The sequence below is a fragment of the Scyliorhinus torazame genome, chromosome 8 (assembly GCF_047496885.1).
Source record: "Scyliorhinus torazame isolate Kashiwa2021f chromosome 8, sScyTor2.1, whole genome shotgun sequence".
In the NCBI taxonomy this organism is placed as follows: Eukaryota; Metazoa; Chordata; class Chondrichthyes; order Carcharhiniformes; family Scyliorhinidae; genus Scyliorhinus; species Scyliorhinus torazame.
The window spans coordinates 80,711,552-80,730,158 of NC_092714.1; the positions used below are offsets into that span (position 1 = coordinate 80,711,552).

General features: G+C 49.9%; 1 protein-coding gene across 1 annotated transcript in view; it reads left to right on the forward strand.

Annotated features, from left to right (window-relative positions):
- Positions 1-17,955, forward strand: part of srpx (sushi-repeat containing protein X-linked) — a 110,798-nt gene extending 92,843 nt beyond the window's left edge. The window contains exons 9-10 of the mRNA XM_072513888.1: positions 2,869-2,990; positions 16,630-17,955. Coding sequence (XP_072369989.1) covers positions 2,869-2,990; positions 16,630-16,810 — 303 coding nt within the window. The 3' untranslated portion in view covers positions 16,811-17,955. The remainder of the gene's footprint in view (positions 1-2,868; positions 2,991-16,629) is intronic.
- Positions 17,956-18,607: the final 652 nt, after the last annotated feature.

Here is an 18,607-nt window from a genome sequence, read left to right on the forward strand (position 1 = left end):
GATCAGCGAGCTTCAGATGCGTTTGTTGTAGCATGGCTACATCTGCCTTTAGCCCCTTCAAGTACGAGAACACACGGGCTCTCTTGACCGGCCCTTCAGGCCCCTCACGTTCCACGTGATCAGCCTGGTCTGAGGGTTAATTACCCCCCCCCCCCCCCCCCCCCCCCCCCCCAGCCGACTAACCATCCCCTTTTTTAGGCCAGTCGCGTCTCCCGTGCAATTGAGGCTGAGAGGAAATCAGCCATGGTCGTATTGAATGGCGGAGCAGACCCTATGGTGGCACAATGGTTAGCACTGATGCCTCACAGCACCAGGGACCCGGGTTTGGTTCTGGCCTTGGGTGATTGTAAAGTTTACCCGTTCTACCCATGTCTGCTTGGGTTTCCTCCGGGCTCTCTGGTTTCCTTCCACAGTCTAGGTGGGGTACTCTTGGAGGGTGTTCTTTCGGAGGGTCGTTAAAGACTCGATGTGCAGAATTCTAGGGATTCTATGGTTGTGATATTCACTGTATACGAGCGGCACGCTGGTGCAGTGGTTAGCACTGCTGCCTCACGGTGCCGAGAACCGGATTCGATCCCAGCCCTGGGGTACTGTCTGTCCCGTGTCTGTGTGAGTTTCACCCCCACAACCCAAAGGTGTGTAGGGTAGGCACGCTAAATTGCCCCTTAATTGGAAAGAATATATATATTCACTGTATACATTCAGTGTGAGTCATACAGCTCCAGGGTGTTATATACAGTTCTACTCCTCTCCCTTCACTATAGCTGAAAGGTGTTAGACAGCGACCTTCCCCCATTTTGTTTCTGCCGCGGCTGCCCCAAGCTTTACTGCATCCCTCAGCACGTAGTCCTGGGCTTTGGAATGTGCCAACCTGCAACACTCGGTCAAGGACAACGCTTTGCACTGGAAGACCAACAAGTTTCGGGCAGACCAAAGAGTGTGTTTCACAAAGTTGATGATCCTCCAGCAATTGGTGATGTTTGTCTTGGTGTGTCCCTGGGAACAGCCCGTAGAGCACAACATAATAACTAGGAGCAGGAGTAGCAATTCAGCCGCTCGGGCCTGCTCCGCCATTCAATACGATCATGACTGATCTCATCTCAAGCCTCAACTCAAGTTGCCTGCCCGTTCTTCATAACACTTCAACCGATTAACTAATTAAAAATCTGTCTATCTCCTCCATAAATTTACCCAATGACCCGGCCTCCACTGCACTCTGGAGTCCTGGGTCACAGAGCTGCTGGGGATGAACCTCGACAAAAACCACCTCATCCTTCTCCAGACCTCCTTTACAAAGGCACATTCCACAAGGAGATGGACAATGGTCTCTTCCCCACCACAGTCACCTCGAGGGCAATGTGCAGATGGGGTAACACTCCAGAGGTGTAGGAAGGATGTGATGGGTAGGGCCTTTTTTTACCACCAGCCAAGCTAGGGCTTTGGTGCTTGTTTGGAAGATCTGGTGATGAGGCATTCTGCCAAATTACCTTGACAGTCTGCTCAGGAAGCCATCCAACAGGATCCACTATCTCCTTTTCCCATAGGATCTCTAGGAAGTTATGTGCAGACCACTGCCTGATGGACTTGAGGTCGTAGGTGTATCTCTGCATAATTGTTCCGCGAGGGACAGGTGGTATGGCATGGTCCAACTACTTTGAGCTTTCCGTGGCAGCATGGTCAGACCCATCCTTTGCAAAACTGGGGACAGGTAGTACCTCAGCACGTAGTGATACTAGGTGTTTGTGTACCAAGAATCTATGCACAGCCTGATGCAGCCACACACTAAGCTGGCCATTGTTGTGTTTGGTCTTCTTTACCATATGAAGGAATCCACCAAACACCTCGACTTGTCCAAACCAGGATCTTTATTGAGTCTCTTGTGGTAAGATAGCAATCTGTTACAGAGCATATTTTCATGGAGTCTGCTTGATACTCCACTGGAACTGCACCTAGCACCGACCATTCACTTGTATGTCTTACTACCCTCTGCAATCTTCTGGTGATGGCCGGATGTGTCTCCCCTTATGTCAGAGTCCCTGGTCACATGACCTTGGTCCTGAGACTGCATGGTGTGCCTGCACCTCCACCTGCTGGTTGGAGGTCACACTCCATCCATCTATGATACAGCCCACAGGCATATCATCACAGGCATCAACATTTGGGCAACGTTGTGCACATCCCCCCCCCCCCCCCCCCACCGGTTTGTACATCAGGTCCCTTCAAATGCAGTCCATTTTTGACCCCTGAATAAAGCGGGGAAAGGCCAGAGTAATAACTGCAGTGCAGGAGTGAGGGATGGCCCAGACCTGGGTTAGTCCTGAGCCACGTACAACATCACTGAGAATGCCTCGCACCTGATGACCAGGTTCTTACCTGCAATTGAAAGGGAACGTCGCTCCCACATACCTTGTTTTTGGTTCATTGTACCTACTTGCTCCTTCCAGTTTTTAACGCCTGCCCTGGTCCCTCTAAACCATATCCCAAGCACCTTCAGATCACCTGACCTGACCGTGAAAGGGACCAGGGATCATTCAGCTCAGTTCACATGACGTGGGCTCGCTTAGCGTCACCTTGTCCTGCAGTCTCTCTTCATTTAAATAGCACTCTGCTTTACTATTCTTCCTACTAAAGCAGACAAGTTCACATTTTCCAACATCGGACTCCAGCTGCCAAATTTCTGCCCATTCACTGCATGTATCTATACCCCTTTTAAGGCATCTACTCCCTTCTGACGTTCCTTGTTGCCCTGAGAATGGTGGTAGGCTGCTCTCTTTGAAAAAAATGAACTTCTGGGAATAAACATATTCAAATTTGAAGTTGAATTCTGAGTTAGATGTATTGAAACATACTCCATGTGATTCTTTGCAGCAAGCAATATGTGGCTTTGACTTGAGACACGTGACAGTCATAGAACTAGTTGGTGTCTACCCTGTGCTTATCGGGAGAATACGAGAAAGATTCTTGTCACCGTTGCTTGTTTTACAGCTGAGGTAAGCCATATTTGCAAATTACATTGCTACTTTTTGAATAAAGTTGTGTGCCAAGTTTAAAATAGCTGCCTAATCTGAAGAATTCTTGAAATACACACTGCTACTCTCACTGAATTTAAACAATGCGGTGACTTGATGTTTAAGGAATGCCACAAGTTAAGGAAGGGCTCAAAGTACCATAAAAAAAATTTCAGGCTTCATTCTCAGACAATTGTACAAATATAATGCTTTTTTTCTATTATTTGGCTGTAATAAAAGTGTTTGTTCCATATTTGTTACCTATTTTGAAGGTATGTACACTCCGAAGACTGTACATACTTCTTTCATCTGTTCTCCACTTGTCTTCAAGAGCCAGCCAGTGTGTGCACCCAGGCTGCTATCAGTGCTGCTGCTGGCTGATTTCCTGGAGTTGCACAGTTACACTCTCCAGTAAATGACATCTCAAACCGTGCCAGCTTTCTGACTCTTTTTCTTTCTTACCTTCTTAAGTATAGAGACTAGAACCATTCCAAGTGCAATCCAACCGATTGCATATATTCCCATTCTCCATCCCAATCCTTTTTCTGAAGGCTTTTCCCGTGGCCTTATTGGGTCGCCACTCCCAATGACCTATACAACTGCTCCCCGAGAGGCCCCAGCTTCCTCACCCCACCATTCAAAACAGCACATGGCCTCCCCTTTCTCCCCATCAAAATGCACCACTTCACACCAATCTACACCGAAACTCATCCACCAACCTAACACATTATTGGACTTTGCTTCCATTGCACAGTCTGAATACATTATTGGTCACGATTCTCCAGCCTCGTTGCGCTCTCGCTTGAGCAAAACCAAACCGGTGAATAGCAGGAGAGGCCAAAAACGAGAACTGCGCCAGGCTCCAAACAGTGTGATGCAATCGGCCCGCTCCTGTAGGCAAAATCGGGATCTTGCCGTAGTGTGGCGAGAAACCAATTATCACCAAGTGAGCCCTATTTCCACACAACTAATGGGAGCGACCCCTTATCCAACAGCCCCCCGTCATTCCTCGGCCTCCCCAGCAAGTGGTCACGCTGACGCTGATTAGTACTCCTTTTGAAAGTCGTGAACTTGATGAAAGGGCTTCTGTGGGGAGCCGAGGAGATGAGTAGCCATCTTTGCTCACAGGCAAAGAGCCAGGGGGCATTGGGCTTGCCACCCCTGTGCTCGGCGGGAGGGGTAGGGGACCCTCGCGGGGGGGGGGGGAGGAGAACCCCGTGGGGGAGAGGGGCCCTCCACAGGAGTGAGCCGCCATAGAAGGGTGGGGGAGGGAGGCGCAAAGGGGTGGCAAATGTGCGTGGCACCAACATGGCAACCCTTGTCCCTATTTGTCTACCCCACCGACCACCAATAATCCCCACTGATTCCTGAGGCCTCTGGCTGTGCGGCTGAAGACTATTGCTAATAGGGAATTGGCAATCATGGTTAAGTGAGCACTTCACACATCCCAAGTGGATTCCCGTGGGTGGGCGGGCCATGTAGCGTATGGGAGTCATTGCCTAGCATCCCAATCAGACCGTGATGCATGGACACTATGCCTGAACTCTACGGGAGGCAACAGCACACACGCAGCAGCCAATATCCAAATGACCAGGATCTGTGTCACATCATTCAATGGTGCAGGGACCGTGTTGGCACTGTCACGGGCAGGAGGATGATAACCTGCAGAGAGTTGAGTGCCAGTGGTCCTCAATCTATGCTATAGTCTGACCCCTGCCTGTCTGCTGAGTGCTCGCTCACACCCATTACCTGCATGCGGTGTGCCCAGGGGGAGATGCCTGGAGAGATGGGCCAAGGGTTCAGAGGTCGGCCCGCAATGCTGAAGAAGGTGACAGAAGCGTCGTATTGGTTGTGCTCAAGGGTGTTTAATGTGTTTTACAATTCCCCACTCTCCCGATGTGCCACCCCTCCCCCGGTGTCCTCAGTGATCTTCAATGTGCTTGGCCTACCTAGCTCTGCCGCTACGTCTAGGTGTGTCCCTAAGATGCACATTAGAGGTGGAAGCAGCCAGCTGCGTACCTCGTCCTGTGGCCTTCGATGCCCCTGGCGGACGTCCTCTGGGGCTGGAGGGCCCCGGCTCACTTGCCAGCGACACATGCAGAGCCGTGCCACCCTGTCCCGTGCTGACTGAGACGCGGCCTCTTCAGAGCAGTGGAACGCGGGGGAGCTGGAGGCCTCCATCGCCACTCCGTGGGACGGTTCCGGGTTGGCACCAGCACGCCCTCCTCCTGGGCAGTGCCCATAGGGCCCTGGGTTCACTTTGGGACGGAGGGGCAGCTAGTTTGAGCCCCGGCTGCCTCTGCATCGTCTGGCTCTGCCAGCCCTGGTGGCTCTCTGATGTTTGCACCATTGTGTCGACTTTCTCGGTGATGCTCCTCAGTGATTGGGCCATTCTCTGCAGTGCCTCTGCAATGCCCACCTGTGACTTGGACACTCTCCACAGCTCCTCAGCCATTCCCATCTGAGAGCAGGACATGTCCCGCAGAACCTCATCAAGGTCAGCTTGGTACTGGGTGACATCACCCAGCGAGTCGGACATTCTGCCAAGACCCTCAGCCATGGCCGAGACCGACTGCGCGACGCCTTGGACACCCTCTAATGGTGCAGACTTTCCACTGCGGTTGCCACCCTAGCATTGTTGGCCTTGGTGCCATGCATTGCCTGCAACATTTCCAGCGCCCGTAGCCTCTGGGACTCCTCCAAACGGTCATGGATCTACTTGACTGATGCTGACATCTCCCTCTGAATGTCCTGACTGCATCCTAACATCTCCATCAGCTCTGGGTAACCCTGTACCAGAGGCTCAGCGTCAGACTGGGACCAGCTGGGTCCTGGGATCCAGCAGATCTCTGACTGCTGTCTCGCTTGGGGGTTCCTGCCTCCACCTGATCAGCAGCTTTGTGGTGCTCACCAGATTGTGCCCCAGAAGCCTGACCACGAACATTTCCCACTTCCCGCCAAGGTTCGTGTATCTGTGCTGGTGGAGAGTGGGAATGACAACTGTGACACCTCGATCAAGTCTTCCTCAGAGCTCCCCTCCTAGGTGGTCTCCTGGGAGGCTGGAAAAACAGCCATCTGGGATGGGCGGGCTGATGGAGGATCGGTGGGAGAATGGACATGTGGTCAGTGGGAGGGATGGGTCAGTCACTAAGGCAATAGCAACTCACATTTGAAAGGTCTCTTTTAAAAAATATATATATTTTATTAAAGTTTTTCGATCAAACAAAAATTTCCCATTTTACAACTTTGTAATAATATATACATTGATCGTTTTTTAAATAAATAATATGTTGACTAACGGCAACTGCCAACAACAAAATAAGAAACAACAGAAGTAATAACTAAAATAGTAACTTTGTGAAATCAAATATAAATAACTAATATATAAACACACACATAAAACCCCTGAAGACCCAAATGAGCCCTCCCCCCCCCCCCCCCCCCTCCCCCTGCCTGGCTGCTGCTGCTGCCTTTCCTATTTTCCCTTATCGCTTTGCGAGATAGTCGAGGAATGGAGGCCACCGCCCGGTGAACCCGAGCCGAACCTCTTAATGCATATTTTATCCGCTCCAGTTTTATAAACCCTGCCATGTCGTTCATCCAGGCCTCCACACCCGGGGGCTTAGCTTCTTTCCACATAAGTAGAATCCTTCGCCGGGCTACTAGTGACGCAAAGGCCAACACGTCGGCCTCTCTCGCCTCCTGCACTCCCGGCTCATCTGCAACCCCAAATATAGCCAACCCCCAGCTTGGTTTGACCCCGACCCCCACCACCTTCGAGATCACTTTTGCCACACCCACCCAGAACCCATGCAATACCGGACATGACCAAAACATGTGGGTATGGTTCGCCGGGCTTCCCGCGCATCTCCTGCACCTATCTTCCACTCCAAAAAATCTACTCAGCCTTGTTCCCGTCATATGCGCCCTGTGTAGAACCTTGAATTGTATCAGGCTGAGCCTGGCACATGAGGACGAAGAGTTTACCCTACTTAGGGCATCTGCCCACAGCCCCTCCTCACTCTCTTCCCCCAGCTCCTCCTCCCATTTTCCCTTCAGCTCCTCTACCATCGTCTCCCCTCGTCTCTCATTTCCCTATATATATCTGACACCCTACCATCACCCACCCGTGCCCCCGAAATCACTCTGTCCTGGATCTCTTGCGCCGGGAGCTGCGGAAATTCCCTCACCTGTTGCCTCACAAATGCCCTCAGTTGCATATAGCGAAATGCATTCCCAGGTGGCAACCCATATTTTTCTGTCAGTGCTCCCAGACTCGCGAACATCCCGTCTAAGAACAAGTCCTGCAATTTCACAATTCCTGCTCGCTGCCAAGATTTAAATCCCCCATCTATCCTTCCCGGGACGAACCTATGGTTGTTCCTTATCGGGGACCACACTGAGGCACCCGTCACTCCCTTATGTCGTCTCCACTGCCCCCAAATTTTCAGAGTTGCCACCACCACTGGGTTTGTGGTGTATTTTTTCGGGGAGAGCGGTAACGGCGCTGTCGCCAGTGCTTTTAAGCTAGTTCCCCTACAGGACGTCATCTCCAGTCTTTTCCACGCCGCTCCTTCCCCTTCCCTCATCCACTTACATATTATTGACACGTTGGCGGCCCAATAATAATCACTTAGAGGCAGTGCCAGTCCCCCCCTGTCCCTACTGCGCTGCAGGAACCCCCTCTTTACTCTTGGGGTCTTTCCGGACGACACAAAGCTCATAATACTCTTGTCCACCTTCTTAAAAAAGGCCTTTGTAATCAGTACAGGGAGGCACTGAAACACAAAAAGAAACCTCGGAAGGACCACCATTTTAACCGCCTGCACCCTGCCCGCCAATGACAGGGGCGCATGTCCTACCTCCTAAAATCTTCTTCCATCTGCTCTACCAGTAGTGCCAAGTTAAGTTTATGCAAGGTTCCCCAGTTCCTGGCCACCTGGATCCCTAAATACCGGAAATCTCTTCTTACCCTCCTCAACGGTAAATCGTCTATTCCCCTGCCCTGTTCCCCGGGGTGCATCACAAACAGTTCACTCTTCCCCATATTCAATTTATATCCTGAAAATTCTCCAAACTCCCTGAGTGTCTGCATTATCTCAGGCATCCCCTCCACTGGGTCCGCAACATACAACAACAAATCATCCGCGTATAATGACACCCGATTCTCTTCTCCTCCTCTAAGTAGCCCCCTCCACTTCCTAGAGCCCCTCAGCGCTATGGCCAATGGCTCAATTGCCAATGCAAACAGTAACGGGGGCAGGGGACATCCCTGTCTTGTACCCCTATATAGTCGGAAGTGGTCAGATCGTTGCCTATTTGTAATCACACTTGCCACCGGGGCCCTGGACAGGAGCTGAACCCATCTAATGAACCCCTCTCCAAATCCAAATCTCCTCAGTACTTCCCACAGGTAGTCCCACTCCACTCTATCAAATGCTTTCTGTGCATCCATCGCCACCATTATCTCCGCCTCCCCCTCCGGTGGGGGCATCATCATCACCCCCAACAGCCTCCGTATATTAGCATTCAATTGCCTCCCTTTAACAAACCCCGTTTGATCATCATGCACCACCCCAGGGACACAGTCCTCTATCCTCGTCGCCATCACCTTGGCCAAAAGCTTGGCATCTACGTTCAAGAGGGAAATAGGCCTGTATGACCCGCACTGCAGCGGGTCTTTGTCTCTTTTCAGGATCAGCGATATCGTCGCCTCCGACATTGTCGGGGGTAGTGTCCCCCTTTCCCTAGCCTCATTAAAGGTTCTCGTCAGAAGTGGGGCCAGCAGGTCCACGTATTTCCTATAGAACTCCACCGGGAACCCATCCAGTCCCAGGGCCTTCCCTGCCTGCATGTTCCCAATTCCTTTTACCACCTCCTCCACCTCAATCTGTGCTCCCAGTCCTGTCATCTCCTGTTCCTCAACCTTCGGGAACTCCAGCTGGTCTAGGAAACGCATCATTCCCTCTTTCCCTTCCGGGGGTTGGGCCTTATATAGCCTCTCGTAAAATACCTTAAACACCCCGTTCACCCTCTCCGCTCCCCGTTCCATCTTTCCCTCCTCGTCTCTAACCCCTCCGATCTCTCTCGCCGCCCCCCTCTTCCTAAATTGTTGGGCCAGCAGCCGGCTCGCCTTCTCTCCATATTCATACTGCACTCCCTGTTCCTTCCTCCATTGTGCCTCCGCCTTACCCGTGGTCAACAAGTCAAAGTCCGTGTGCAATCTCCGTCTTTCCCTGTATAGCCCTTCATCTGGAGCCTCCGCATATTACCTATCCACCCTCAAAATCTCCCCCAACAATCTCTCCCTTTCTTTACCCTCTTGTTTCCCCTTATGGGCCCTTATGGAGATCAGCTCCCCTCTAACCACCGCCTTCAGCGCCTCCCAGACCACTCCCACCTGGACCTCTCTGTCATCATTGATCTCTAGGTACCTTTCAATACATCCCTTCACCCTTACACATACCCACTCGTCCGCCAACAGTCCCATATCTAATCTCCAGAGTGGGCGCTGCTCCTTTTCCTCTCCTACTTCCAGATCTACCCAATGTGGGGCATGATCTGAAATGGCTATAGCCGAATACTCCGTTCCTGCCACCTTCGGAATAGCGCCCTTCCCAGGACAAAGAAGTCTATCCGGGAGTACACTTTGTGGACATGGGAGAAGAAAGAAAACTCTTTACTCCTTGGTCTAGTAAATCTCCAGGGATCCACTCCTCCCATCTGCTCCATAAAGCCCTTCAGCACCTTGGCCGCTGCCGGCCTCCTCCCGGTCCTAGATCTGGACCGGTCCAGCCCTAGGTCCAGCACCGTGTTGAAGTCCCCCCCCCGCCCCCCATTACCAACTTTCCCATCTCCAGGTCCGGGATGCGCACCAACATACACTTCATAAGTTCGCATCATCCCAGTTCGGGGCATATACGTTCACCAGCACCACCGCCTCACCTTGCAATCTGCCACTCACCATCACGTATCTACCCCCACTGTCCACCACTGTGGTCTTCGCCTCAAACAATACCCGATCCCCACCAGTATTGCCACCCCTCTATTTTTCGCATCTATGCCCGAATGGAATACCTGTCCCACCCATCCTTTTCTTAATCTGACCTGATCCGCCAGTTTCAGGTGCGTCTCCTGAAGCATGACCACGTCTGCCTTTAGCTTCTTTAGGTGCGCAAATAACCTTGCCCTCTTAATCGGCCCATTCAACCCTCTCATGTTCCACGTGATCAACCGGGTTGGGGGGATCTTTAACCCCCCCCCCCCCCTCGTTGACTAGCAATCCCCTTTTTTAGACCAGCTCCTCACCCGGTTCCCACGCACCCGCTTATCCCCCGGACGGTGCCGTCCCGACCATCCCATCCCGTAACAGCTCCCCCTTCCCCTTAGCAGCAGCAACCCAGTTACCCCCCCCCCGCTAGACCCCTCTCTAGCTTAGTTGCTCCCCCCATATTGCTTCCGGAAGTCAGCAAACTCTGGCTGACCTCGGCTTCCCCCGTTTATCCTTAGCCTCCCATTTTGTGAGGCCCCCTCCTCCCTGCGCCCCCTTTTCCCGCCACAATTTCCATAGCGCGGGAACAAAGCCCGTGCTTCCCTCTCGGCCCCGCCCCTGATGGCGCAGCTCCCTCTCTCCTTCCCCCTCCCCGTCCCCACCGGCGCCCACATTTCTTCGTGTGTCCCCCCCCTTCGAGGGGAAAGAAAATTTTCCCCCATCTGATTCACAGTCCTTTGCCACCACCTCGCTACTTCATTTCAAACACTCTTTCTCAAATCTAGTCCAACTTCTCCTCTTCAATAAATGTCCACGCCTCCTCTGCCGTCTCGAAGTAGTGGTGTTTACCCTGGTGTGTAACCCACAGTCTTGCCGGCTGCAACATTCCGAATTTCACTTTCCTCTTGTGGAGCACCGCCTTGGCCCGATTAAAACTCGCCCTCCTTCTCGCCACCTCTGCACTCCAATCCTGATACACGCGGATCACCGCGTTCTCCCACCTGCTGCTCCGTGTCTTTTTCGCCCATCTCAGGACCATCTCCCTGTCCTTGTAGCGGTGGAACCTCACCACTAGTGCTCGAGGTATTTCTCCTGCCTTTGCTCTTCTCACGAAGACTCGGTACGCTCCCTCCACTTCCAGGGGGCCCGTCGGGGCCTCAGCTCCCATTAAGGTATGGAGCATCGTGCTCACATACACCCCAATGTCCGCTCCCTCTGCCCCTTCGGGAAGACCCAAGATTCTTAAGTTCTTTCTCCTCAAGCTATTTTCCAGGGCTTCCAGTCTCTCCATACACCTCTTATGCAGTGCCTCATGCGTCTCCGTCTTCGCCACCAAGCCCTGTATCTCGTCCTCATTTTCGGCAGCTTTTGCCTTCACTCCACGGAGCACCATCTCTTGGGTCTTCTGTGCCTCCTTTAACCCCTCAATCGCCTGCAGCATCGGCGCCAGCACCTCCTTGAGCTCCTCCACACATCGCCGGAGGAACTCCTGCTGTTCCAGGCCCCATACCAACTGGCCTCCCTCCGCCGCCATCTTGCTTCTTACTTCCCTTCTTTGCCGCTGCTCCAGAGAATCCTCCGCAATCTGGCCACTATTATCTCTTCTATCCATTCACATCCGGGGGGACTCCCTTCTATGTCGCCTCACAGTGGGTTTAGCCTTCGAAAATTGCCGTTGGGGCTCCCGATAAGAGCCCAAAAGTCCGTTAAAACAGGAGGTGCCGAAACGTGCGACTTAGCTGGTCATCGCTGCACCCGGAAGTCTTGAAAGGTCTCTTTAAGTGGACCAATTAATGTTGAATACCGTTGCCTGCCTCGCTGGGCCGAGCGGCAGGAAGCTCACGGCAATTCCCGCTCGTTACCACACTTAGAAATCTTTCTGGAGAATCACGCCCATTGTTTTGATTGAAAAAACACTTCAACATTTTTTTTAAATAATGATTTGTTCACAAAATTCTGTGAGGTTTTAGTTCCTAATCATATTAAGCTAGGCCGCATGCTGTACTGTTATTACCGTTTTCTCTAGACACACGGGAGGTGCCAGAACACTGGAGAATTGCAAGTGTTTCACCCGTGTTCAGAAAGGGTTTTAATGGTAGCCCCAACAATTGCAGACCAATCGGTTTGACATCAATTGTGGGCAAGCTGCTGGAAACAATTATTCGGGATAGAATTAGTAGTCGCATGAAAAAATGTGGGTTGATTTGAAAGACCAGAATGGATTTCTAAAAGGAAAAATATCTTTAAATAACTTGCTGGATTTTTTGAAGAGGTAACAAAAGGGGTTGATGAGGGTAATGCTGTTGATTTGGCGTACGTGGACTAAGGTAATCATTACAGTGTCGCACAATAGATTTGTGAGAAAAGTTATAGCTCATGGAATAGAAGGGACAGTTGCAACACGGATACAAAATTGACTGAAAAGGAAGGTTTGTAATGATCTCCAACGGTCGGCATTTGCGGATGTTACCAAACTTGGAAGTATTGTAAACTATGAAAAGAACAATGTAGAACTTCAAAAGGATTTAGGCAAGTTGGTGGAGTGGGCAAATAGGTGGCAAATGAAGTTCAATGTGGAGATGTGTGAGGTGATGCATTTTGGTAGGAAAACTTGGAGAGGCAATATAAAATCAGGAGTAAAATTCTCAAGGAGTGCAGGAGCAGAGGGACCTGGGGGTATATGTGCATAGATCATTGAAGATGGCAGTACAGGTGTCGAGAGCAGTTAATAAAGCATATCATATTCTGGGCTTTATTAATAGGGCAGACAGTACAAGAACAAGGAGGTTATGCTGAACTTATACAAGACACTAGTTAGACATCAGCTAGAATATTGTGTGCTGTTCTGGGCGCCACACTATAGGAAGAATGTGAACTCATTGGAGAGAGTGCAGAAATAGTTCTCAAGAATGTTTCCATGGATGTGAAACTTCAGTTATGAGGATAGATTGCAGAGGTTAGGACTGGTCTCCTTGGAGAGAAGAAGGCTAAGAGAGCATTTGATAGAGATGTTCAAAATCGTGAGGGAGCTGGACAGAGCCGATAGGGAGGAACTGTTCCCACACGGAAAAGGATCAAGAACACAAGGGCACAGATTTTAAATGATTTGCAAAGAAGCAAATGTGATATGAGAAAATGCTTTTTCACAGTGAGTGATTCGGGTCTGGAGTGTACTGCCTGGAAGTATGGAGGGGACGGGTTCAATTGAGGTGTTCAAGAGGGTGTTGGATGGTTATGTGATTAGCAACAATGTGCAGGAGAACGGGGAAAAGGCAGGGATGTGGAACTAAACCTTGATGTTCATTTGGAGAGCCGGTGCAGACGTGATGGGCCAATTGGTCTCCTGCGGAGCAACACGGTGGCACAGTGGTTAGCACTCCTGCCTCACAGCACCGCGGACCCAGGTTAGATCCTGGCCCTGGGTCACTGTCCGAGTGGAGTTTGCACGTCCTCCCCGTGTCTGCACGTGTCTCACCCCCATAACCCAAAGATCTGCAGGGTAGGTGGATTGGCCATGCTACATTGCCCCTTAATTAGAAAAAACATTTTAAAAAACGGTTCTGTGACAATGGTACATAAAGATGAATTAAAATGTTGCACAATGAACTGAATGGCTAAGGCTTTGCACAGGTCTCAATATAAAAATTCGAAGTCACAAATGGCAACCAGTGACCGACCGTACAACTCCATTTCCACCCCTTACTTTTTGTGACCTCTTTGCAACAGTCGACTACATCGTTAATGCCCCTTTCATTGTCAACCTGAATGCAACTGCCTCCGCTTGGTTGCACTCTTTTTTTTATTTAGAAAATATTTTATTGAAGCATTTGCCATTTTCACAGTTGAACATATTAACATTTCTTAAACAACCGCGCGGGCCGACACACGCAAAACACCTAAAAGAACAAAAAACAGAAAACAACATCCCCTACTACCCCCGCCCTATCCCCTAATTACCCGTATACGAAGTTCCCTGTCCTTACCTAACATTGCCTGCCTCCTGTTTCCCCCCCCCCCCCCTTACTGCTGACGTTCAATTTTCCTTGAAGTAGTCGATGAATGGCTGACACCTCTGGGTGAACCTCTGTATTGATCCTCTCAAAGCGAACTTGATTTTTTTCCAGACTGAGAAACTCTGCCATATCGCTGACCCACAATCCTGACTTCGGGGGCTCCGAGTCCCTCCATCCCAGCAAAATCCGTCCCCGGACCACCAGGGAGGAGAAGGCCAGGACATCGGCCTCCTTCCCCTCCTTGGCCCCCGGATCTTCCGATACCCCAAATATTGCCAGTTCTGGACTCTGAGTTACCCTCCCTTCCAGAACTTCTGACATAACGTCTGCAAATCCCTGCCAGAATCCCCTCAATTTCGGACATGCCCAAAACATATGTACATGGTTCACCGGGCTACCCCCACACCGCTGACATCTATCCTCCACCTCCTCAAAGAACCTGCTCACCCAGGCTGCCGTCATGTGGGCCCTGTGGACCACCTTGAACTGGATCAAGCTAAGTCTGGCACACGACGAGGATGAATTGACTCACTTCAAGGCTTTTTCCCACAGTTCAATTTTCAGCTCTCCTCCCAGCTCCTCTTCCCACTTCCTCTTCACCTCTCTGACAGGGGCCCCTTCCCACTCCATCAACTCCTTGTATATCTCCGAAACCCTCCCCTCTCCAAACCCTCTTTTTGACATCACCTTGTCCTGTTGTCCCCTCAGAGGGAGGCGAGGAAAGCTTGGAACCTGCCTCTGTACAAAGTCCCGCACCTGAAGGTACCGAAACACGTTCCCAACCAGCAACTCAAACTCCTCCTCTAGTGCCTCCAAGGTCCGAAAGCCCTCTCGGATGAATAGGTCCCCAAATCTCTCGGTCCCTGCCTGCTGCCATCTCTTAAAGCCCCCATCCAGCGCCCAAACCGGTGGTTGTCACAAATCGGTGACCACACTGACACTCCAATCTCATGTGCTGCCTCCATTGCCCCACATCCTTAGGGCTGCCACCACCATAGGGTTTGTAGAGTACCGAGTCGGTGAGAACGGCAGAGGCGCCGTTAGTAAAGCCTCCAAACACGTACGCTTGCAGGATGCCGCTTCCACTCGCTCCCAAACCGACCCCTCCCCCACTACCCACTTCCTGACCATCGATATGTTGGCCGCCCAGTAATAATTAATAAAGCTCGGGAGGGCCAGCTCCCCCTCTCCGCGACCCCGTTCCAGGAGTGCTTTCTTCATCTCAGGGTATTACCTGCCCAAACAAAACCCAATATCGCCGCGTTCATTTTCCTGATAAAACGCTTGCTTGCACTCTTAACTAACCAGTCATAGCCGGCATATCTCTAGAAATTGCTTCTTTTCCTTCTCTGGAAATTGCTTCTTTTCCTTTTCCTGCACTGTTACCTCTGGAATCCCCAAATGGCCTATCATTGATTTCTTCATCTACATGCTTTCCCTTGGTGACGTCATCTGCAGATATGCCACCAGCTGGCAATAACCAGCGCAACCACTTCACTACCTCTCTCACCCTTCCACTGCCTAGTGTCCAGCATCTAGTCCACCTCCTGTGATGATGCCACACAACCCTGCCATACATAGGAAAAACCTTGGACGGGATTCTCCAATCCCGTGGCAGAGTGTCCATGCCGTTGTGTTTTATGACGGCGTGAACGGGCTGCTCCCAGGACTAATTCTGGCCCCTACAGGGGGCCAGCATGGCACTAGAGCGGTTTGCGCCGCTCCAGCTGCCAATCCCGGCGTGAACTGTGCGCCCCGGGATCCGCGTATGCGCAGTGGCCTTCAACGCGTCGACCCGATGCTACATGGCGCAGGACTACAGGGGCTGGTGCATAGGAAAGGAGGCCCCCAGCCACAGAGGCCAGCCCGCCAATCGGTGGGTCCCGATCGCAGGCCAGGCCGCATTGGGGCCCCCCAGGGTCGGATCCCCCCTACAGGCCGCCACCTGACCCTTACACGCCGAGGTCCCGCCAACCCAGAGCAGGTTAGAACGGCGCCGACGGGACTCGGTTCTTTTCTTACGGCCGCCCAGCCCATCCGGGCCGGAGAATCGGCAGGCCGGCCGCGTAGAGTGGCCCGCGACTGCCACCGCCCCAACTACGCCGGCGCCAATGGTGTCGGGGCAGTGTGGCCCATTTGCGGGGATTCTCCGGCCCATGGCTGGGAGAATCCCGCCACTTGCCTTCCTCAAAACAGGATATTCACAGCAGGTTTTTGAAGGGGATTTGCATTCTGCTAAGGGGGCTGGTGGGATCCAAAGATTCTGCCTGATTCCCTCACTCCCTTTAAAAGTTCCCATACTCAGTTCAGCCTCACTGTGACAAAAACATGCCTATTTTGCTTTCAAAGCAAAGCATGCTCTATGGTGGACATTTAATAAGAAAAATAGAAGAAGTCACAAAGGTGTGACAGGTCGGTCACCTTCTGCTGAGAACCAAAAGTAAGTCTGTCGATGGATCAGTTCTAAAGTTGCTTCTTCAGGATCCAGTTATTTCTCCCGCCAAACCTGCTGAGTATTTCAATTTTTATTTTGCTTTAAGGCAGGCAGATGTGAATGCTTGGGCTTTCATTTTCTTGTTCAGGTTTTTCTGTGATGCATTTTATTATTGGTTGGCAGGCTGCTGCTTCAGATTTCACAGTCGAACTTCAACATGGTCCTTGTTGACAAGTATGGTATGGACAAGGAGCGCTATCCTTTCCCAGTCACCGCTGCTGAGCTCTTCACATTTATTGACACATTTTCTTTACGAAAAGAGGAAACCAAGTTGCAAGCTGAAAATGGTCAAACATGCAATTGATACCTAAAATTCAAAATCACCCTTCAGTGGAACAACTGCAGTTTTCTAAGGTCCACCTTCAAGTTATAGTCTCAAATATTGAAAGTGCTATTAATATATAAAAAGTAACCTCTTCTGAAACGTTTTTGTTTAGTCTCTGAGACCTTTGCAAGTGCAGCTTCTTATTTTCTTAATATGAATATGTAAAGTATTGTGCATGATGTAATTTATGCCCCTCTTATATTCAAAACTATACCACAGGAGCGGAATTTGAAAATAGTATACCTGGAAAGATTTACCTATGTTTGAAATACGTCAGACAATCATAGATTGTATGTCGGTGCAATAATGACATTTCACATTGGTTGTTATTGCCAGTAAATGCCACTTCTTCTTTGTCACTCTCAATCCTTTCTATTTTCGCCAGGTCAATCCAATACCATCGATAAAAGACATGTAATGTTGATATGTGGATCTATTTTCTAAATGTTGGTAATTTTATGTTGACATACAGAGAATGAGGATCCAGATTTTCTGGGTAATTTGGGTGGTTTTAAAGCCAAGTGACATGTTTCAAAGTAGGTTTAAGACAATAATAATTATTTATGCTGGGTGTTGGAGGGAAGGAATAAATATAATGACACATCAACTGCTGGTCTGAATTTTAAAATAGCTGATACCCTTTGCTGAACAATCTAATTCAACTCGGTACAAATAACCCTTATTGTATGACATTATATTAGTTCATTCTTATGCATGAGCACATTAGAAATGGATGCAAATGCAATATCTGTGAGAAATAAAATGTAGTAATTGGCATAAATCTAGTCACATTTATGTAAGTAGTAATGCGTGTATGTGTAGAAGTACCCACTCAATGAAATATTTACAAGCTGGCAACATTCTCGAGATTGTTACAGTTGTACTCCATAAGGTTCGCAACTCCTGCTCAAGGTTTATGCTTCAAGGGTTCAAATATATATATGAAACAGAATTAAAGACCTAGCATGGAGAGGGAAAATATGATATTGAAAATAAAAATGAGAAAAATATATCTTTCGCTTCAAGTACCAGATATTACTGGTAAATAATGTAAAGCTGATTGAGTTGTGCCTTCAATACCTTGTTATATAGCATTCATAAATAAATGAAAAGATTATCTCTTATCAGTGTGTGTGCTAGTGTACTATGGTTTGTATTTTAGAAGTATATAACCTTATTGATTCACTTGAGTACTGGCTGCTCTGTTTGTTTAGATCCTTCACAGAATTGTAATTTAGAAAAAAACACAGAAATAAAGGAGCAGGAGTAGGCCATTCGGCCAGCTGAGCCTGCTCTGCCATTCATTCTGATTATCGCCGATCATTCAATTCAGTAACCTGTTCCCGTTTGCCCCCTGTCTCCTTCGATCCCTTTAGCCCCAAGGGCTTTCTCTAACTCTTTAGATCAATAGTCATGAAAGGACTTGATACTGGTCCAGTATTCTCTGGAGGAAAGCCTTCAACGGCCTCAAAAGAGGCTTTGAACAATGATGTACTGGAACTGTATGAAGCAGAATTGCTGATTTTGCACCAGTGTAATAAACAGATTGACTTGGCCAACAACTTATACCCATTCTAACAGAATGCTATTATGTCCTCAGTCAAACCATCTTCAGTATCAGTGACATTCCCATTAACCAGAAACTGAACTCAACCAGCCACACACATATTGTAATGAAGAGCAGGAGAGAGGCCAGGAATTCCATAGCATGTAACTCACTTCCTGGCTCCCCAATGTCATCTCCAAGGCACAAGCCAGGAGTGTGAGGGAATAATC